The 22292-nt window shown below is 40.8% G+C and overlaps 4 protein-coding genes across 8 annotated transcripts in view; 1 reads left to right on the top strand and 3 right to left on the bottom strand.

The window, feature by feature from the left end:
• Positions 1–666: 666 nt before the first annotated feature.
• Positions 667–5760, bottom strand: LOC306972311 (uncharacterized protein). Its single transcript, XM_079568891.1, has 10 exons — positions 5481–5760; positions 4501–4634; positions 2551–2663; positions 2301–2419; positions 2086–2219; positions 1741–2008; positions 1573–1659; positions 1391–1483; positions 1155–1317; positions 667–963 (listed from the first exon to the last, which is right to left on the bottom strand). Exons 1-10 carry the CDS (start codon positions 5600–5602, stop codon positions 781–783), a joined length of 1416 nt encoding a protein of 471 aa, XP_079425017.1. The 5' UTR covers positions 5603–5760; the 3' UTR covers positions 667–780.
• Positions 5761–7468: 1708 nt separating this feature from the next.
• rpe65a (retinoid isomerohydrolase RPE65 a) lies at positions 7469–12204 on the top strand. Its single transcript, XM_079569178.1, has 14 exons — positions 7469–7728; positions 7919–8001; positions 8089–8239; positions 8336–8443; positions 9451–9592; positions 9660–9807; positions 10058–10139; positions 10220–10352; positions 10433–10572; positions 10655–10784; positions 10910–11024; positions 11106–11200; positions 11268–11379; positions 12056–12204. Exons 1-14 carry the CDS (start codon positions 7718–7720, stop codon positions 12199–12201), a joined length of 1596 nt encoding a protein of 531 aa, XP_079425304.1. The 5' UTR covers positions 7469–7717; the 3' UTR covers positions 12202–12204.
• A 3938-nt stretch (positions 12205–16142) lies between these two features.
• Positions 16143–18373, bottom strand: LOC306972345 (RING finger protein 11-like). Its single transcript, XM_079568934.1, has 3 exons — positions 17813–18373; positions 17066–17235; positions 16143–16850 (listed from the first exon to the last, which is right to left on the bottom strand). Exons 1-3 carry the CDS (start codon positions 17933–17935, stop codon positions 16679–16681), a joined length of 465 nt encoding a protein of 154 aa, XP_079425060.1. The 5' UTR covers positions 17936–18373; the 3' UTR covers positions 16143–16678.
• A 1288-nt stretch (positions 18374–19661) lies between these two features.
• Positions 19662–22292, bottom strand: part of cacna1eb (calcium channel, voltage-dependent, R type, alpha 1E subunit b) — a 74094-nt gene continuing 71463 nt past the window's right edge. For all 5 annotated transcript variants that reach the window (XM_079569104.1, XM_079569103.1, XM_079569105.1 and 2 more), the window contains one exon: positions 19662–21611. In XM_079569104.1, the coding sequence (XP_079425230.1) occupies positions 21126–21611 (486 nt within the window). In that variant the 3' untranslated portion in view covers positions 19662–21125. The remainder of the gene's footprint in view (positions 21612–22292) is intronic.

Below are 22292 nucleotides of genomic sequence, written 5' to 3' on the forward strand. Positions count from 1 at the left end.
CGCTGTACATTGAAAAGTGACCCTACAAGTTGTAAAATGGGCCTAGAAACACATCCCCCACACACTTTAATTCAGTGGTTACCTCTTTGTTTGTACTAAAACATGTACAGGTATCAGGTATAGGGCCTTTAGTACTTATTCAAATGTATGCAACTTCATTTCACCTGTCAATTTGAAGCTTTAGCCACTTAAAACTACTGCTTCTAAGGATTACTCCAGTATATGTACTTGAATAGTTTACAATTATACCTGGTGTGATGTGTGCTTCTATATCGGGCTTTAACTTCCCTCTCCCCCTTAATACCAATTTCAAGTTCCATAAAGGTATTTTTATTAACCAAAACAACAGGACACAAAGTAATGCAGCCATGATTGTTTGACCAGAGAGGCTTTAATTAAAAAAGTAATCATTGATAAAACACTTCCAAATAACATGAAGCAATAATACAATTGTCAAAACATGGAAAGAGAGAGAATAGGTTAATACATGACTAAGCTCAAATGTAAAGATATCACGGATGAATACGACAAAATCAGACGCAAGCAGAGTTTATGGCAGAGACTAACTGTAGTTTGTAACCACGGCTATTAAAAAGCTGCATGACAAACAACGTAATCCCTAGGCAAAAAAATAACTTAAAATCTGCATTGTACATTTGAAGAAGAGATGACAATTCTGTGCAGGGGAAAAAAAACAGTTATAACCGATCACATTTTTCAGACCAGAAAACTTTTTTTTTTTTTATGTGACTAAACATATGGGTTACAGTTGGGACGGCATTAGTCGCTCACATCCATGTCCTCTTCGTGGTGATCGTCGGAACCGTTCACTTTGACTGCCTTGACCACACGTGGGCCGTTGTCTTCGGAGCGAGGAGACATGGAGTCCTCTGAGCCCTTACGCTCCATGCGCTCCTTCTCACTGTCATAACCTTGCTCCTCTTCATCGTAGTCTCTGGTCACCTACAACCAGACAATCAAAGGGGAATCGGTATAGAGATTTTACTAATAGAAAATACATTAACACAATTGAGCATTACACTACTAAAACTAGAACTTTTGAAACAATGAATAAGATTAAAGCAGCACCAGGCTTTACCCACTTTATCTGTACTAATCTAGGCATCACACATCTCCATGAAAAGGTCTCCAACCTTGACATCCTTCTCCGACTCTAGCTTCCTCTCCTGGTCGCGCTCCTTGTCTCTGCTCCTCTTCTTCTTGCTGCTGGTGTGCTCGCGGTCGTCACGGCTGCGGTCTTTGTCGCTCCGGCGCTCCCTGTCCCTCTCCTTATCCCGCTTCTTCTCTTTCTTGTGTCTGGACAAAACAAGAATGACAGTGAATATAGATGTTTATAAAAATCAACTCCACACTTGAGGGGCAGGGTCACTGTACTCGCCTGCGAGGAGAGGGAGACCTGGATGGAGATCTCTTGGGAGACTTTCTGGGGGATCGAGTGCCACTGCGACTTCGCCTGCGCCTCCTGTGGCACAAGATGAAAAAAAAAAAAAGTTACAATCAAAAAAAGGAATAAAATATTTACATTCAAATGATGGTAAAAGTGGCGCTCACCGACTGGCGCTGCGTGACCTTCTGGCTGTGCTGTAACTTTTAGGTGGAGTCCTTGATCTTTTTCGTGCTTCTTCTTTTTTTCTATCTCTGTAAAAACATCATTGTTGTCAATCTCCCACTTGTGACATTTGTACCAACACAGTATATAAATATGTAGTGGTGCGGGACCTGCTTCGGGAGCGTTTGCGGTCTCTGGAGCGACTGCGTCTCCTGCGGGGACTCTTGGATCGTCTCCTGCTGCGTGAGGCTGAGCGTCGTCTCGATCTGCTCCGTGTGCGCCTTCTCAGAATTATTACAGTATTAGTATTAATAGTAGCTAAATCTGTGGGATCACAGGACAACATTCGTTTGAAGTACCTGTGCCTTGAACGAGATCTGGACCTCCTCCTTCTAGACCTAGACCGTGAACGAGAGTGGCGCCTTTTGCTGTCCTTGCCTGGGAAGAAAAAGAAAACAATTGATTAAAACCATTTTTACTTTAGTATTACAGTTACTGAGCAGAATGTTCCTCACTTCCAGGTTCAATCGCTGCAGAAATAAGAGACTGTGCCTCTCTGACTCTCTTCATGGCAACTTCAATTTCTTTGTTGGATGCATCAGCCTTCAAGCTCGCGCTCAGGTTCAAACCGACAGCCAGTGGGTTCAGTCTAAATCATCAAGAACCTTTGTTAACTTAATGTACACCCACAATTAAAGCCGTTGGGCTATTGCGATATTCTGTGACTTACTTTGGATCCGTCATGAATTTCAGTAACTGGTCAGCTGCCTGTGGGTTCATGTTGGCTCCAGGAAATCCAAACGCAGCCAATGCATCCATGTTTGGGGCACCAAACGGATTTGCACCCAACTGAAAAAGATATTGTAATATGTTACAACTCTGACATTGCAACGTGTAAAATCAGAATAGCCAGAAGAATGCGTGAAACACAGTGGACCTGAAAAGGCAGGATAATTTGTATGAAAGAAGATGAATCCTACCGGGTTGGGGAGGGGGTTGGGAGTGGGAAGAAGTCCTCCTCCAGGCAGGATTCCTGCAACAGCATTTGCTGGTGCCAGCAGTGACAAAGCTTTGCTCTCATCTGGGATCGAACCTAAGGACACAAACCCTGCATTAGACGGGAACATTACTCCTCACAAACAGAGCAGAGGCATAAAAAGTCCTCACACTGCATTTCTTCAAAATAAGGTTCAGCAAAATGGTTACCTTACAGATCTGAGGTCCCAAAACAATGATTGCAGCAAAATAACTATTGCTGAAAGTACCACACTACTCCAATAAACACTTCCAAAAATCACCTGAACGTGTTTTTTAAGTCATGAACCAAACGTAAGAAAGCACAGCTGCTTCTCCAGTTGGGTGTGCCCTCATTTTTCATATAGACTCAAACAAGCGACTCGCGTGGGCGGCTTGGCTACTAAAAGCACACAGAGAAAAATCGAGATACACACAAAAGAGAAATTTAGGGAGTTGTCAAAAATAATACCAAAAAACAAAATATGTGCTGCATGACATTAACACTAAAAGGGGAATGCTAGAGTGCCTGCAGTAAATCTGGTGCTTACCTGTCACTGGATCGATTTATCAAATCAGGCATGATTGAGAATTTGAAATTTGAATTTGTGTTTTATCAGTGCAACTTATTAGAAATCACCAGGATTAACATTCTGTTATTCTACCTGAAACCACTGAAATACAGGCACCAAACAGTGACAACATGTAAATATAGAACACACAGGAGAAAATCTGCAGTGGTGGCCTTTTCAGCAGGGCCTGGTTTACAGGACTGGCTGCAAAACACAACAACAAAAGGAGACCACCGTTAACTGGGATTGTACCAACATGTGGGCTGCTCATTCAGATAAGTTATGGCGACAGTTCTGCGTTTTAATGCATTGGTCTGAGGTAGTTTTCCAGAAAACCTTAATAGACAGTTCTATCGTTTTAAATGTATCTGCTTTAGCTTTATTACACATGAAACTTTAGAATTCTTTACATGAAAAAAAAAGGTTTGACAACATGTGTGTGTAGAAAAATCAACTGTCGACCACAGTGGCAGCTAGTTAGAGTAGCTGTCCATTATTTTTATGTAGCAGTTACAGGTCGTGTGTTGTATAATGCTCCCAGACACCTACATTTCTCCTGAAGAGCGGCTAGTGGTCATCATCACTGTAGTCTACATTACATTTTGCCATCTTGTAACTCAATTAGTCAATCGTTTCTCAATCATTTGACTTTTTAAGTGTCATTGTTGTCATTATTACACTTAAGAGCATTTAAAAAGTTTCTCTTTCCTTAATGCTCATTCCATCAATCACCTAAAAGCTTCTGATGGGACCGTCTTACACTGAAACACTGTACTTTAAATGCAAGCCCAAAAATGTATTTCTGGGTGCAGCCTAAACTATTTCAGCCCTATTGAGGTAAACAACCTGGAAGAGACAAATTAAGACAGAAGAGAGAGGGAAAGAGAGACAAAAAAGACAGGGTGGGGGCTTGAATGCTTGCTGGCCTTTGCAAATGCCTAGAGTCCCCTGTTGGCGGGCAGAGGAGCACTTTGAGCCATCAACGAGGGCAGTGCCTTCTTCACTACAAAAATCACACACACACATACACACAACACACAAACAACAAAGAGAAGTTTAACAGAGGAAAGTGCAACATGGGTGAATAAAATAAAATGCATTTATGTATAAAAATCATTCCTCAATTCATCACTTGGTAATGGATTGTAATGTTTTAGTTAGCCAAACCTTGCTCAGGTACTCAGTGGTTTGGACGTGACGAAATAAACATTCACTTTGACGCAGGCCTTTTAACAGAACCTTTAATCTTTTTTTTTTCTTTGGTTTAGTAATCTGGTGGTGATGGATAATGGCATCATTCAAACAAAAGGACACGCACAACTTTGGGAATGGCTTTGTACAAACCTTCGGCAAACGGGACCACGATCAGAGCTCTGTCCAGAAAGACTGTGTTGGTGAGGTGCTGCGACACTCCGACTGACTCCTGCTCCTGGAACTTGACAAAACACACTCGGGATGTAACTGGCATCGGCGAGTCGCTGCAGAGGAAGCACAACGCATGTTAAACAGTGAAGCGAGGACGATACTTCCTTCTGCATGTTTGTGCTGTCCATGACATGAGGTCTTAGCCGGGGAGCTGATGCTGAAATAAGAAGTATCCCGAGTACACTGGGGTGTTTCGAGTCCATATGTTTCATTCCTTTTCCTATATAAACACAGCTGCACAATATATCGCCAAATTACTGTTATTGCAATATCACAAGAAGCCCCAAAAAATGGCATAATTTTAAACATAGAAACAAAATGTTAGCTTTAAAACTTGCAAAAGTTCAGTTTAAGTCTCGTTTTTCCAATATTAGTGTAATGAAAACAGTTAAGTAAATTATCGCAATCACACTGCTATCGCGATATCCAAGACAGTTTTATTTTCCTCATATCGTGCAGCCCTAAAACTTTCATTTGCCCTTGTGGGACTAATCAAGGTTTTCTTATCCATTTGTTTATAACTTGCACAGTACGTGTTATCTTACATGTATTGTCTTCTATATTGCTCTGAACAATGCCAGATTGTTGATAACGTTCATCAAAAAATGTTCAGTTTAGATCTTTGTTAAATCACTGGGCAATTTACACATAGACTAAATGAATAACTCATACTTCCGTGTCACCTAGTAATCAATGAGAAGTCACTTAATTAATCACCAGTTTAGCGTTAGGCGATAGCATCGCTGAAACAGAGCATTGGAAGCTAGCTAGCGTTACCACATTAGCACGCTAGGCCCGCGCCATTTATCAATGGATCCAAACCCAAATGCTACAAACAAGGTATGCTAGTAAATTGTACACGATTTTCATCGGAATATCTTCAATTCTGTTTTACTTACTCTGGAGGAAACAACTTTAACTCTTCGATGGTTCCGAGGAAACCGAAGAGTGTGCGCATCTGTTCGGAGGTGGTGCTCGGCGACACATTGGTCACCTGCACTACCTTCGTGTTGAAATTCATTTTGCCCGCCAAACAGCAAAACTAGATATGCACGACACAACGAAAATAACCGAATATACTTGTGAAACGGGGACCGCACGGAGAAGCACAACACATCGATTTTTTGACGAGAAACTACAGGCTGCAGCCAAACCGCTCTTCCGCCATCTTGGGTTATCCTCCTCTCCGTTTGCGCATGCGCATCATCGATGCCTGACACAATGGGTTTTCATCATCACTCATCTTCTATCAACTAAAAAGGTACATCATTTAACATCTCGGTGTGCCTAGGCCATTTTCCTCTTTAGATCAGAAACACGAGACAGAAACGCAGATTAAGACGAATTATTTTACATGAGAAGTAAATCATGTGGCCTCTAAATGGCTGCCAGTCATTCTGCCTATCTTCCAACAGATGTCGCCCTCTGTTTCTTTCCTACTAATTTGCCCTCAACAAACTTTACTTCACAATCTAGGCCATTATCCAATTCAGATATTACAGGTTTTGCACTCATCATATCATGGACACATGTTTATTTATTTTTTATCATTTTGGACACACTGGTAATAGTCCTATCAAAAAAATCATAAAAATCAAAATAAGACCTAAGCCTATATTTAATAGATTGTATTTTATGTGATTAACTGATTGTATTTTCTCCAGTTCGGCTTTACCCAAATCTAAAAGCTTCTGGACTAGAGCTTACAGACTGTCAGTGTAACGCCTCATTTGAAAGCTAAGACCTACAAAATTGATCTAAACAGATCATCTTTTTCATTGCATTGTTGCCGTCACTTCCCCCCCCTTTTTTTCCACCCCAGTTTCGCCACTGTTTTTGTTACTTTTTTGGTGTACTTTCATGTTTTTTTGTTGTTTTTTTGGTCAATTTCTTGTTATTTTTTGTCGCATTCTTGTTGCTCTTTTGTTACTTTTATGTTGCTCTTTTGTTGGCTTTATCTTGTGTTTTTGTCACATTTTGCTGCACTTTCATCCCTTTTTTGTCACATTTTGTCAATTTTTTTGTCACATGCTGCGTTTTCATCCTTGTTTTCTTCACTATTTTGTTGCTTTTTTCAAGCTTTTAGATCTGGGTAAAGCCGAATTGGAGATAATATGCTCGGTTCAGCTGGGGGTTAAGAGGTTAATATCATTTCTCATAGGTTGCTAAGCCTGTTTGGGATCTGGGTATTTTTAATCACTGGCAATTAAATGATATTAATTTAAAGTGTTAAATAATGTGCCGATGTTTTTTTTTTTATTCACAAAATTTGCTGTCCAAAGTATTGTGGAAACTGTTAATAGAGTTTGTTCCCAGGAGAAACAAAGCCCTGATTGTCCTGGCGCCACGCTCTGTCATAATCCCCACACCTGGATTAAAACAGCGCTGAAAAAAGTAAATTAAAGTGCTGCATTTAGAATGGACACGCTTCTTGTGTTTAACTTTGTCATGTTTTTATTTTAATTGCAGAATATCTCAAGACATGACTGCACCTTGAGCGAAAGGCGCCAGGATTCTCTTCATTTAGGCCCATTGCTGGTGGGTCGAAACAGAGTGCCCCATTGAATAACTTTTTTTTTTTTTTTTTTTTTTTAGCATAATTTGATTTCAACATGACTTAAGGCTCAGCAGTTTGCATTTCCCCTCATACACGCTCGCCTCACCCATTTTGCTTGTGTTTTATGAACGTAAAAACAATCCAAATTTGAGTACAACCATCATTTGATTAGTCCAATACATTTTGCCCTATTACACACAGACTCGGAGGCCCACGGGGAAATCTAACAAGCATGACCCAGCAGTAACTATTTCGTCCAACACTGGAGCAATCACATGGAGGGTTGCAACATTTAAGCGAAGCATAGCCGTCTGTAATAAAAAATCTCCATCAAAAATAAATCCGGTTTTAGCAGCGTGGCCATTGAGCCATCCAGCAGAGGATATGGGCACAATGGCATTCTTGTTCACGCCGCGACAGGATTGGCCAAAGCAAAGGTTTTGCGCCATAGATTGCAGTCAATGTTTTGAGGGGGGGCTTTCTCGGATAAATAGGCTAAATCCTAGTGGGGATCAGAGGAGTCCAGTTCACCAGTGACCAACAAAGTTGCTTTGAGTGGCACAAAGACAAGGAACAACTATGGTCAGCCGGTAAGAAACAAGTTTACTGTAATATACAAGATTTGGAAAAAATATTGTAATGCAAATTTGAAAGAAGAGGTTGAGCTTTCTTTCATTTTTAACTGACTATTCTGTTTGCACAATTAAATACGAAAGCAACAGTTATTGAAGTACTAAATGCTGATCACAAATGTAATTTATTCATTGACTTTATTGAAAGATTTGAACATCCAGCTGGAGGCTACAGGAAGATCTTTGAAACATGTGAAGAACTGTCCGACCCCCTGCCAGCAACAGTCACTGGTGAGTTCTGGACCTTCTCATTCCTCGCTTTGCCTGCAAACATATTGAAACAGGTCAAAACACCGACTGTTTTGTTCTGTTTTCCAGGTCGGATTCCCTCGTTTCTCAAGGGAAGCCTCCTCCGCCTCGGACCTGGTCTGTTTGAAGTGGGAGATGAGCCGTTCTACCACCTCTTCGACGGACAGGCGCTCATGCACAAATTCGACTTCAAGAATGGCCAAGTCACCTATTACAGAAAGTGAGTCTTTGAAAGTGCAGCTTAGAACAAAGGTTTGATTGTTCTTTGAGATGTGAAGTGATAACGCTGGACAATGCTGTGTTTTGCGTTCGCCAGGTTTGTAAAAACAGACGCTTATGTGAGAGCCATTACAGAGAAGCGTGTGGTGATCACTGAGTTTGGAACCTTTGCCTACCCAGATCCCTGCAAAAATATTTTCTCCAGGTACGTTTTACAGGAGATATAGTCGTCCATTTTTATCTTACATGGTTACATCAAAATGACATACTCTGACTCAAATGATGCTAGTAGAGGAACAAATGAGTAGAAAGGTTGTACTTATCAATGTTAGTTCTTTCTCTCCTGTGCTGGGGGAGTTTAAATGATATCATGCATTACAATAATAGTATGGATGGAAATAGTGTGGTAACAATAGTGCAGCCTTGTTAGCATTTCATGTTTATGTTTCTGGCCTTTTATCGCCTTTAACTGGACTGCTTCTCATTACCACGCTATTACTGCGAAGTAAAGTGCTACTGGAAAAGAAACCGTAGTGCATCTTTTTTTATTTAGAGCTTTTTGTAAAACTGTCCACATAAACTGTTCAATTCCAACATAAATTGGACAAATAGAGAGCTGTTACTATGACCTTCAAGGACAGTCAGGCTCTCAAGCTCAAATATCATCTTTGTTAAAACTTGGCTCATTGAGAGACACTGGTCAATTCTAAACAAGGTCTAAAATAGGAGTAACCTATGACTTAAAGCTCCACCGCATAAAATTTGACCCAATAAACACAATTGAAATACAAGCAATTATTTCATGATATTTTCACCATTAAAAAATACCTCATAAATGTACAAACGAACATGAGCCTTCGCTGTGAGCAGCTCAGCTCTCGTAAGACATGACTGTAACTTTACCGGGAGTGAGTACGCTCGTCTCCATGGAGATGTGACTAAAGTCAGCAGAATTTGAGATTTCAAGCAGGTTAAAGGTCCTCATCCAAATCCTTCTTTTGATTACCCACTGCAGTAATAGCATTTTCTGTGTCAAGCTAGTCATTAGAGCATGTTTTGTATTGTGGGCAACAGTATATTCCATAATGTTAGGCCGTGTACCTTTAAGTATTTCTACACAAGGACAAACCCGACGACAAAACACTAACTCCTCAAAATAAGGCCACAACTAAATCCAACTTCAGCCAATTTAATTGAAATTTGTCTGTGCAGATTTTTCTCCTACTTCAAGGGCGTGGAGGTGACGGACAACTGCCTGGTGAACGTGTATCCCGTTGGAGAGGACTACTACGCTGTCACAGAGACCAACTACATCACTAAAGTCGACACGGACACCTTGGAGACACTCAAGAAGGTACAGAACCCTATTTAATTCATGAGTCTCGAATTGTTTTCCCGACCGTGCTTTTATTTGTGGTCAGGTTGATATGTGCAACTATATTAACATCAACGGAGTGACAGCCCACCCCCACATCGAGAGAGACGGCACCGTCTGGAACATCGGGAACTGCATGGGCAAAGGAGCCACGCTGGCCTACAACATCGTCAAGATTCCTCCGACGCAGAAAGGTATTAGCCGTCAGTAAAATGCATCATGATAATTACTAATATACAGGAGTAGACTGCACAATATAGAGTCGTGAAAATGTTACATCATTATTTGTATTTGATTTTGTGGTAGTTTGATACATTATGTTTCTTTTCTATTGGCACAATTCTTATAGTTGTGCAGTTTTTGAGCATTTACAATAGTTTTTTATGTGCGTGGTAAAGTCAATTACTTGCCCCTGATACAGAAAGGTGATGTTTGTTTTCAAAGATAAGTCTGACCCAATTGAGAAGTCCAAGGTGTGGGTGCAGTTCCCCAGTCATGAGCGATTCAAGCCTTCCTATGTGCACAGGTCTGTTTCTTTCATTATGTATTATTTTTTTGTAATTTTCTCCATGTTTATTACCGTATTTATTATTCTATCCACTCCAGCTTCGGCATGTCTGACAACCACTTTGTCTTCGTGGAGACTCCAGTCAAAATCAACCTGCTGAAGTTCCTGAGCGCCTGGAGCATCCGAGGGTCCAACTACATGGACTGCTTTGAGTCCAACGAAAGCCAAGGAGTGAGTCCGGGAAAAAATAGGTTGTCGCCGCTTGTGTACGATTTCCTTTAATGTTTTCAATGCCCATCGTTGCATCGTAGACACTGTTCCACATCGCCAGGAAAGAGCCGGCGGAGTACCTTGATCTCAAGTTCAAAGGAGCGCCTATAGGCATGTTCCATCACATCAACACCTACGAGGATCAGGGCTTTGTTGTGGTGGATCTTTGTGCGTGGAAAGGGTTAGGAAAAAACTGAATCAAAGCTTCAACATTTTTGATTTGTGTACTTGTTAAAAAAATAAGAAAACTGTATCCTGTGCAGCTTTGAGTTTGTTTACAACTACCTATGGCTGGCCAACCTGCGAGCCAACTGGGATGAGGTGAAGAAGGCGGCCATGATGGCACCTCAGCCCGAAGTCCGCAGATACGTCATTCCCCTGGATGTGAACAAAGTAAGCACGTGTCCAGCAATATGTAGTTCATTTAGTTTCACTCTTATCGTCTCAGTGGAAAAAACAATATAAAAGAGTTTCTGAAGCAATATTTGGAGGCTAATGCTGCTCTATTATTGACACAGGAGGAGCAAGGAAAGAACTTGGTGAGCCTGCCCTACACCACAGCCACAGCCGTCATGCACGCTGACGGCATGATCTGGTTAGAGCCCGAAGTGCTGTTCTCTGGTCCACGTCAAGGTACATCAGAAAATACACTTATCATTTACACATCAACGCATCTTACTACACTAATCCAATTGCTCGTTTCCCCTTTTTTAGCCTTTGAGTTCCCTCAGATCAACTATGAGAAGTTTTCCGGGAAGAACTACACGTACGCCTACGGTCTGGGTCTCAACCACTTCGTGCCGGACAGAGTAAGCGCATTGATTGACTTAATACGCCTGTTTTTGTGGGAACATGCTGATGTAATGTGTATCGTAGATCGTCAAACTGAATGTGAAGACCAAGGAGACCTGGGTTTGGCAGGAGCCAGACGCTTACCCCTCAGAGCCCATATTCGTCCAGACCCCTGATGGAGTGGACGAGGATGACGGTAAATAATTGATTCCCGAGGAAAAAAAAATAAAAATAGAAAAGGCTGCTTCTTGGCCCAGTTTGAACTCTGCTGTTTGAATGTTAGGTTTCCAGTCATGCAAACGTACTCTGCACACCACAAAGTCCATGTTCTCCACTATTGAAAGGACTGTAAAATAATGAAAGAGTGGTGAAAGCCTTTTTTAGAGAATGGCATAACAAAATCAAACTAACTACACTGCAAAAAGTAACTAGATCAGTATAAACATCTCAATTTGAGCATAATAATCCAAATTTTAGTTGTTTTGACTAGTTAAGAAGTTCTTGGGCATTTGTCCTAGATTATTTCACTTGTTCTGAGATGTTTCTGTCTCGTTTTGATACATTTCGTACTTGTTTCAGGTCATTTTCTTTGCCAATGGGGTAAGAAAATTGGTCTTATCTCATTGGCAATTTTACTTTCTTGTTTCAAGCGAGATTTACCCTAGAACCGGTCTGAAATGTCCTCAAACGAGCAAAGTAAACTTGGTCCGATCAGGAAAAGTGTCTAAATGAGTGAAAACCGCTCAAAACAAGATACGTTTCCTCAATTCAAGTCATTTAAGCCAATGTTTGATATTTACTTTTTGTAGTGTAGCTTATCAATCACAAATATTGCGGGACGTTTGAATTCACCGTTCATCCGTGTTCCTCAGGAGTGCTGCTGACCATCGTGGTGGCGCCCGGTGCACAGAGGCCCGGTTACCTCCTCATCCTGAACGCCAAGGACCTGTCTGAGATCGCCAGGGCCGAAGTGGAGTGCACCTTCCCCGTCACCTTCCACGGGATGTACAAGGCTTAAAAAAAAAAAATAACGACGACTCGCCAAGCGGCAGTCTTAAAGAGGAAGATGAAAATGTGAGGTCATGTCCGGATACATGGCACTGTACGGTGGTGTTTTTATTTGAATGTGTGGAAGGTTGGACGAATAAAATGAGTATGAGATAAATGGAATGTCTTTTTTGTTCTTTTAACCCAAGTCAGCACCATTCACCTCGAGGGTTTTGAAAGTTTTTGGGGGGCAAGAAAAAAAGTAATCCCCAAATTCCAGACATTTTTGACCTGATTAAGAATTTCACACCAAATCCCCTTATGGACAAATTTCAACCGGTGACCTTGTCCTTTTTAGGCAGTGTCTTGCAACATGGGAAAGCTGATTAACTATTTCGACAACTAATCCAATGAGACAGACCAGCCCCAAAACAATCCATGCTGCGGCAACTCTTTCTGTGCACCAAGTAGAGTGTGCTGCAAAACCCATAGCTACATATTTATTTGGATAGTTCTAAGATTAGGAAAAAACAATGCAATCACTGAAGATCACCAGGGCACACTAGTCCAGTGGTTCCCAAAGATTTTGAGAGTGATGTTTAGCACCTTAAATTATTATAAATGCTAACTACATTTTACAGAAGGGGGTTCCGGGTTGTTGGTTGAGTGATTTTGGGGTTCGTGACCTAAAGAGTTTGGGACCCACTGCTCTAGTACATAGCAAACAAGAAGAGGAGTCGGCTGAGGAACTTGGTGGAACCATCGATGGTGGTCTATGGGTGGGACAAAAGAAGTAAAGCTCAAACTCAGTGGTTCTCAAACTGAGGAGCTTCTCTGGGTCATCTGTGTGGACTATTGAGGTCATTTCATTTATGCTTCAGTTTATGAAGGTTCATCTTTACATCCAAGTCAAGACACTGGACTGGGATTTGATTTGATATTTGCTTTCAAAGTGTTTCAATCGATACACTGCAAAAAGTGGATTCTAAGCAAGTAAAAAATGTCTTACTTTGATCTTATTTTTCCCCTAAAAAGTAATAATGTCTTGCCTAGCAAAGTTTTCTTGAGAAAAAAAAATTCTGTTTTAGGAAATAAAATCTCATTTCTTGTTCAGATATATTTGCTGAAAACATGCTAATTTTTCTTGTAACAAGAAAGAAAAACTTTTTGAATCTTCAGCTTTAGACAAAGAATATTTTTTCTTATTTTAAGAAAAACTAAGATCATTACAACTCTTAATTTAAGAACTGCTTCTCACAGATGGATAATACATTCCATTCTTTAAAGTGGGCGGCACGATAGCGCCTTTCTGTGTGGAGTTTGCATGTTCTCCCCATGTCTACCACTAAAAACATGTACAATAGGTGAATCCTCCAGCCAGGTGATTGTGACCATCAGCCTGGCTCCACATCATGGAGATGGGTCCCCGGGCGCGGGCAGTATTCTCCTTAAATATTAGTATTTATTAAGAACATTTTGCTCAAAAATGTGTGTAGTGGTTGGTGTGGCGGTCGGAGGGGCCGATGGCGCAGACTGGCAGCTTCACCTCCGTCAGTCTGCTCCAGGGCAACTGTGGCCACTAAAATAGCTTACTATCACTGAGTATGGCTTGGATGCAAAAGTGTCCCATGTGAACCACTTTGTGACCATGTCTGTGAAATGCACTATACAAATAAGGTCCTTTCCTTCCCAAACATGTTCACTCTCAAATCTCTAACAGAGCATATTGCTAAGTTTGGCTTCGCTTAGAAGGTTATAATGTAACCAAGTACCATTTTTAAAGTTGTACTTGGTGTGAAAAGAAGAAAAAAAGAATCTCTGACGATCTCTTTCTCACAATCCAGGCTTCCTCCTATCCAAGTACCGACTAGGCCCCTCCCTGCTTAGCTTCCAAGGTCTAACAGGATAGAGCAGAGCAAAGGCGGTATGGCCACCACTGCTCATTTTGGTCCATGGGCCTAAACTCTGCGTTCACACCAAACATATACTGTATGAAATGTTTTCTGTATAAGGAAATAGTAAATAAATAACCCTAATGTGTTGTGCTGTTTTGCAAATGACAACAAAACAAATCAGATGATGTGATTAAAAGGCTTCATGTGCTTTAAGATGTACTTAAATGTTTTTCCTGTTTTTAACCCGTCCGTCAAATGGGGCCCCGTGGTCACCAACCTCAGTTCCTGTGCAGTACAAGCAGAAGAGGGACAGCCGACAAACCCCAAGCACACCAGAGATGGCGGCATGTTTCCCAGCTACTGCCAATTGTTACGAGTTGCATTAACAACTGGCTTAAACATTTTGCAACGCGGCCTTTAATCTCCCCAAGTAGTCACCATGGTCCCACGGACAAATCTGCCCTTAGCGTTCACCAGTCAGTCCGTGGCATTTGACAAAGCAACACAATAAAAACCCATTCGATTACAGCATATTTCTGTTTTATTCTGTTTTGTAATTGTTTGGAAAAAGAACAAAAATAAAGAAAAGTCAGCTGAACAATTAGTGTGGAGAAAACAAAGATGAATGAGTAACAATAGAAGAACACTACAGGTTCTCACACATTGAAATCCATCAGGGACAGAGGGTTGTAACTCGAGTTTAAGACACACTAGAAAGAACGTCGGGGCCCTTTGCAACAAAGCAACAAGCCAGGAGATCTTCATTCAGGCTAAAAGAATGTCAACATGGCATTATGAAGTTTACAACATCCTGATTTTGAAGTATGTTAATCCTGAAATCATCTGAATCAGAGAAAATTGCCAATGTGTGTATATAGATTTTTCTTTTTATATTACATGTAAACAAAGTGGTCTATTCTGATCATCTGTGCTGGGTGAAACTGAGGAAACACACTTAAGTTTAGGCCTACTGTCTTTGTTGTTCAGGGTCCAATGAAGAAAACCAAAAAACTATGAAATAACAATAACATGTCACAACAAAGCCAACAAACAAACAAACAAAAAAAATACTGAATGTCTGAACGAGGAATCCAAACCTTTGTAACTTTCTCATTTGTATCAAACCTCTGTCCCATTGACCAAGCACAACATATTCCGAACATCAGGATATTTTACCGTGACATGTGACAAAAGGTCTATCCGCTGTCTAACATTTGCATCTCAGGAATAAACAAATGAATTAAATAGATAGTGCAAGGTTATACGGAATATATTAATATATTGTTTTTAAGGTACTGTCCTATGAGTAAAGTGCAAGTCTCTGGATCAGTTGAAAGAGTGTGCAAGCGTCGTAATGTTAGCCTGCTCATGCACGAATGAGCCCTTAGCACTGACTTTGACACATTCATGCAACACCGTGTTTTTTTTACCATCCTCTTCACCGGCAACTTTGGGTTAATTCTTTTCTACTGTGTGCATAATTTCATTGTAATCCTCACTGCGACAAACGGGTTCAGTGTACAACGAGGTTAAGGATTTTTGTGAATAAATTTGTTAATATGATGTGTATCAAAACGCTAAAGACTGTATGTTGGCAGACTATTCGACTACAGGAGCATACATGTATATTTTTTTAAATTGCCATGAGCCTGGGGGTTCAATCTGCTGGACACTGTGCTCGCCTCAGTATTGTGTGATCGACTCCTGTCTCTAACGATTTGCTGAAGGCATTTCCCCGCTCTCGTGCAGCAACATCCTGTAAAACAAGTCTGCGCAGCCCGTGAAGAGATGGCGAGAATAGATCGAGAGGTGAGAACAGCATTTTCTGGATTTGTAAGCACCTCAAGAGAAGCTATCACCGCGCTGCTAAGAATAGCTTCTAGAGAAGGTTCAAAGGTTACTCAAAGATGTGCTAGCAATTTGAAACACAGCTCCAGGTAAGTTTTTGATGAGAGAACAACAATGTAACATGGTAAAGAGCTCTGAAAAGTTGATTTTTGCATAATACCCCCTTTGAAAGTTATGTTTTAATTTTGTTATTTAGTACTTGCGGCGATTGAGGGGCTTTAGTTCAACATAAAAAGGGACTGAACTGAACAGAGCAAAACTTCAACCTAAATTTTTGTTCAATCATATTTGCCTCATTGTCTATCAACATACAGTCTCGTTAACTGCCACAAAACTGGGAATGATTTTTTTTTTTTGTTCTTTAATGGGATGAGTGAGGAGAAAGTCCACTGAGTCCCGCTCAGGTGGACGGCTCCGCAGTCGTCATGACGTACAGTACATTCTGTCACTCTAATGCGCCCGCTCACACCGAACACTGCTTCACAAACTACACACGCCAAGAGTCTCAAGAAGCTCTTTCTTACCGAAGAGAGTGGACTTAAAATGCAAAGACCAGCTTGTTTTGTGATTATATCTGGAGTTGATGACGTGGGGCAGAGAAGGCCAACATTAGGTGAGTAACTTTTTTTTTTTTTTTTTTGAAAGTGCAAGACAACAGCAAAGATATTTTTCACTCCTCTCGTGTCGCTGTAGAAGGAGGGGGGGGGGGATTGAGAGTATAGGGTTTCTTGTTTTGGAGGAGCTAACAGGAAGGGGAAGTTGTTTTCAGTTGGTCTCGTAGGTGGAGAGCAGGGCAGCATCCACAGGCTCCATGCAGGAAGGGCAGGTGAAGGACCTCATGAGCCAGTCGTCTATACAGTCCATGTGGTAGATGTGCATACAGGGCAGGAACCGGATGGGGTCGCCGTATACGAAGTCCAGCATGCAGATCACACACCTGTCGAGCACAAAACAAAAGGAATGACGTAAAAGCTGTCAAGTCTCATGGAGTTTCCCTTCTCCTTTTTCATCTTTTAGATTCAGACCACAAAGTAAGTGGGTTAAACAAACAATGTATCTTTTTTTGCTTCACTTATCATGCCCTTAAAGCTTTCAAAATTATTGGTAAGATTATTCTACATTATAGTATAGGTATAAGCGCACACTACTCACTCTCTGATCTTCTTCTCCGAACCGTCCGGGCCTCCGTCGAACACCCCTTTGGGCAGATGCTGGATGAGGCCGATGCGCTGAGCTATGCGGATCTGCTCCTCCTCCGTGAGCTGCGAGGCCAGGCGGGTCTGACTGGGCGTGGGATGGTACAGCGGCATGTGAGCCGGCTCCTGGGGCAACCACACAACAAGGACTCTGAAACTGCATCACCTGACTGGACTGGTTCAGTGACACGGCTAATGCATAAACAAACAAACGATAGGGCTCTGTCTGGGGCAGTGGTTCTCAAACTGCGGTACACGGGGCGCTGCTGGATGGTATGCAAACTCCTGTGAGAAACAGTCAATCTCTTTTGTGTCAAGTCTCATTTGAAGTTACAAAGAATAGTTCAAGATTCAGTCCGGACCTCCCTATATTATAGATATAGTTCTTGATATAGTTCTTATAGTTTTATGTTTTGTTTTAAGTGTGGTGGTGCTAAAGAGAACTTCTCTTTATCATAAGTGGCACTTGTTGTGAAAGGTTTGAAAACCACTGATCTAGTTTGTGCAGATGTGTCAACCAAAGTGACACATAATGCGGTAACATCGTGCAAGGGAAACCTGCTTTACTTGGCAGCTGAAGCAGGTCAGTCTGTTAAATTCCAAACAACATCCAAAATATGTTTCACATCCAGGTTTGTAGGTCTACATAACAAACATCTGCTGATCCGCGAAACGCACCGACTCGTCATTTCTCTATTTTTACCTGATATGGAGGTGGTGGCTCTAGGTCTGGGTCGATCCCGTCCCCAAAGCTGGCCCTGTCCGACTGGGACTCGTGAAGCAGAGAAATGTCGTCAGAGGTCGGAGATTTGAGACAGTTTCCCATGGTCTGCCTTTGTCCAGCGGGTGAACTGAAAACTGCTTTCTGACTAAAGTTTGGCGACGTAAGCCGAGCGAAACTCCGTGAACGTCTTATCTTACAAGGCTGCTGTCGTCAGATGTCTCCGACCCATACCCATCGAACGCCTCGTTTAGTCTCAATAATAGTTTCTGTGCATGTTCCCTGAAATACAAAACAAAGAACTCCCTTGCTAACAAACTAGCTAACTCTGCTAGCCAGCTGGGACACTTCCTCGGCAAGTATCGCTCATTCCCGAAGCAGACTCACAAAATCCACAGAGTCGCTCGGCAAATCGCACCTGTCACTTTTAAAGCACGGTGTCAGATGAATAACCACTAAAGACAATCTATCATTTACAGACAGTAATTAAAAACGAAGTGTTTTCTGTGCTGTTAGCTCTTTCTTTAACAACAGGACATGTTATCAGGATGTGACGTTTGCAGACGCACGTAAACCCGAGAGGTGATTGGCTCCTGACTTTCACGTTGACCAATGGGGCGGCAGTTGACGCCTTGGATCCGCCCATTTATTATTCTGAAAGAAATACTGTAATGCATTTATGATTATTGGCGTAACATTGTAAAAAAAAACATAATATTTGAGCACATAATACAGACAATTTGATTTTTATGTATTTATTTATTTATTTGCATGTAAAATGGTTGTGTGTCCCTATGGAGGACCATGGCTGCCAAAATATATCTATAAATAAATAAATAAATAAATAAATAAATAAATAAATAAATAAATAAATAAATAAATAAATAAATAAAATAAAGATCAAATGTGCAAAGAAAGGCATAGATTTATTCTAATAAGTACATTTATTTATTTATATATTCATGTATTTATTTGTGTATTTATTTATTTATGCACTCATGTCTGTATTTCTATATTTATTTGTTTATTTTTGTATTTATTTTTTCTGTATTTATTTATTTTGTATCCATTTATTTTTTACAAACATTTTTTAAACATAACATGTCGTATTTTAAGCAAAATGCGATATGATTTTGCTTCTGTTTAAATCATTTACAAATCTAACTTAAAGCCACACTGCGTAAAATCTTATCCAATACATTTTTTTTTAATACAAGCATCTATTTTATGACAGATATTTTCATGTACGTCTCCAGCTCGCATCCATGGAGATGTGACTAAAGTCAGTAGAATTTGAGATTTAAACAGGTTAGTTTCTCATCCATATCCACTCTTTGATTACTCACTGCAAAAGTAGTATTTTCTGTGTTGAGCTGGTCATTAGGAGCATGTGTTGTTTCGCCGGCAGTATAATCCAAAGTGTTACGAAGTGTACCTTTAACTCTTAAGTCAACTCGACGTTCATATTCGTGGTCTTCTGAACCAATCTGCTCAAAAACATTGTGCCAGATAAAAAGTGTTTAGTGCCTAAAGCTGCAGATCTCGCAATCAGAGTTGTGCTGTTTATTATTACTCATAAACGATAAGTCTGTGATGAATTATTGATGTAAAAGGTTCAGCCTGAGTGTAAATAATGATAATGATTTGAACGTTCACAGGATCAGATTGTCATAGGAATAAAAACTGAGGTATCCTGACCCCAGTTAGTGTGGTTGTATATACAGTATTTCTACAATAAAAACCTGCCATGACAATGAACAATGAATTCCATAAATAAACTACACAATAAATAATAGTTAACATCGCAGTAATTCCACCACATTAACTTGATGACACCTTTATTTGTATATACAACTATTGTACACATAAAAACACAGTTTATTTGCATTCCGGGAAAATATGATACAATCTCGATGTTTTTGGTTAAGTGAGTTTCACAGAATTGGCCTTTTGGCAAAGTAAACGAACACAGTACAAAGTAAACACAAACCTTAAAATTAACATTCAAGTGCCCCTTCACTTCTAAAGCTCATCAGCTGAGTTTATTTTCCCCCAATGTTACAAACAGTATCATGTCTTGTATTGGTGAGTAATAGTCGTAAAAAGAAAACAATGTGTCCTCTTTGTGTTTCTAGTCATTCTGCTTGACAATGAGGACCGCGAAGAAAAGGTCATGTTGCTATAGTTACACAGCTGGCGGCTCTCAAAAAAATCAAATGATAAACGGTTTTAAAGAAATGAACGTAAAAGCAAGATCAGATGAAAGATTTATGGCTGATGGTGTTGCATTTTTCATATAGTTAGAATATTTTCAAAGCAAACTTAATAAAACAAATCATTTAATCTTCATTCTATAACACACAAATGTTTAAAGGAAGTGCCAAAATGTAAAATAAACAATTGCTTAAGTTGCACATTCATTTGCACGGTAGAAAAGTCCAGCATTGTTGAATAATCTTTTTATTAGTATCCACATCGTCTCCAGATCGTGGCTGGATGCCTCTTCGCTTAGAAATGAAAACAATGAGATGATCATAATGTATTTACAAAACAGTTATTTATAAGAAAATGTAGTTACATTATTCACACACCTTACAGATAAAATACTGTTTAGCGCAATACCAAGTCATTTAGAAACAAAAAAACAAAAAAAAATCTTACCAACACAAATGACCCCTGTCACGTCTTTATGCTCCAGATACATATTATTACTATGTTGCATCAGAGAAATGCTGGGTGCTGCGAGTGAATTGACAACTGCAGTTTTAGGGAGTCTTGGCATTTATTGGGCTGGATGTACATTTGAAGCATCCCGCGTCTTGTCATTAAAAGCTTTCATTGAAGCAGTACATGTCACAGTATAAGAAGTATGTATAAATAAACAACTGGATATAGATTTAAAGGATTCTGCCATGGTACTGTTATTGCTGAGAGGAACTGATAACTTCAGTGGATTTGTGTTAGTAAGCATCATATATTTATTTGTTCAGTTTTATCTGATAAATGTTGTATATTAGAGGTGTTCCCAGCAGTGCCTAGATGGTTTCGATTGTTCAGAAAGAGGAATTTAAATTGTGTGACTTCTCAAATATACACATTAAATTGATGTATTTCAAACAGTTTGATTGATAACCATTGTGGTTTATTTTTCTGCTATGTATTCAACCAAACTTTAATATCAGCACAATTACAATGGTAATTTTTCCAGTCCTCATCCCAATTAAACACTACTGTCCCATACAAACCGGCGTGAGTATTACTGGATATTAGGGGGTTTCTCTACAGTGCTCTGTCCCTAGCACCTGTCGTCCTCCTCTGTGTCGCTGAGGGGATCGCAGCCCGTCACAGATGTGGTCTGCGCCAGACGCTTCCGGAAGTGTCCGTTGGGGACCTGCCAGCCAGTCCGAGTGCGGGCGCCTATGTTGATGGTGTTGGAGCGCCCCAGGCTGCAGGCCACAGCAGCCTCAAAGGTGAGCGTCTCTATGGGCCCGGTGGGGTCGGGGCTCTGCTCGTCATCCTGCTCCTGTGAGGCCAGGAAGGGCTCGGAGGGGTAGCGGCGCGGAGGGGAGGGGTTTCTCCTGCGCTCCGCTTTGCTCTCTTTAGACTCCCTCTTGGACTTGACCCTCCTGATGGTCTCTGGACTGCCCGGCTCGTCCTCGTCTTCAGGCTGGGGGCGGCTGGCCAGAGGAGAGTAGGAAATGTGCGGCCGGGACATGGGCCGTCGGCCGCTGGGGGTGCTGGACTCTGACGTGGAGGGCACTGGGCTGTCTGAGCTGTTACCCTGAATAACAACATAACGAATACATATGTTTACCAACCGAAAACTTAAAATGGAGTAATGTTGATTACAATACTTCATCTGTGACTGAATTTCAAAAGATTATTACACTGGCAGTGTATCTGACTCTGTGCATAACTTCAAATCATAACAACACCGCCAAAGAAGGGACTTCCTGTTTCGATCCAGCACACCAAAATAAAAGCGCCATCTTATTCATTAGTTCAGCAGTTCATAAGATCAACTTTCTTTCTGCCTATTTTAACTGACACTTGAAATGTGTGTATTTAATGATATTCTTGTAATGTTGCAAGTACCTGCTGAACTAATTAATGAGACGAGCTGTGTGCTTTTATTTTGTCATGCTGGATCGAAACAGGAAGTCACTTCTTGGGCGGTGTTGTTGTAATTTGAAATTATGCTAAAAACAGTTGGATTTAATGGTTGAAAATACATTGCCTGACCCCCTACAAAGTGGCCACCTGGATTTATCATTAGTGCTGTTTAAGTCTAGGTTCACGTGCCCAAAGAATGAGATCAGCTGACGAGTCCGACCTGAACATCCTGAATGACCAGGTTTTCCCATCAGTGTATTTCTTCATCCCTGATGGCACGGGCATGTTCCAAGATGACAATGCTGGGATTCATCGGACTCACATTGAGAAAGAGTAGTTCAGGGAGCAT

Source organism: Gobius niger (assembly GCF_951799975.1).
Source record: "Gobius niger genome assembly, chromosome: 13".
NCBI lineage: Eukaryota > Metazoa > Chordata > Actinopteri > Gobiiformes > Gobiidae > Gobius > Gobius niger.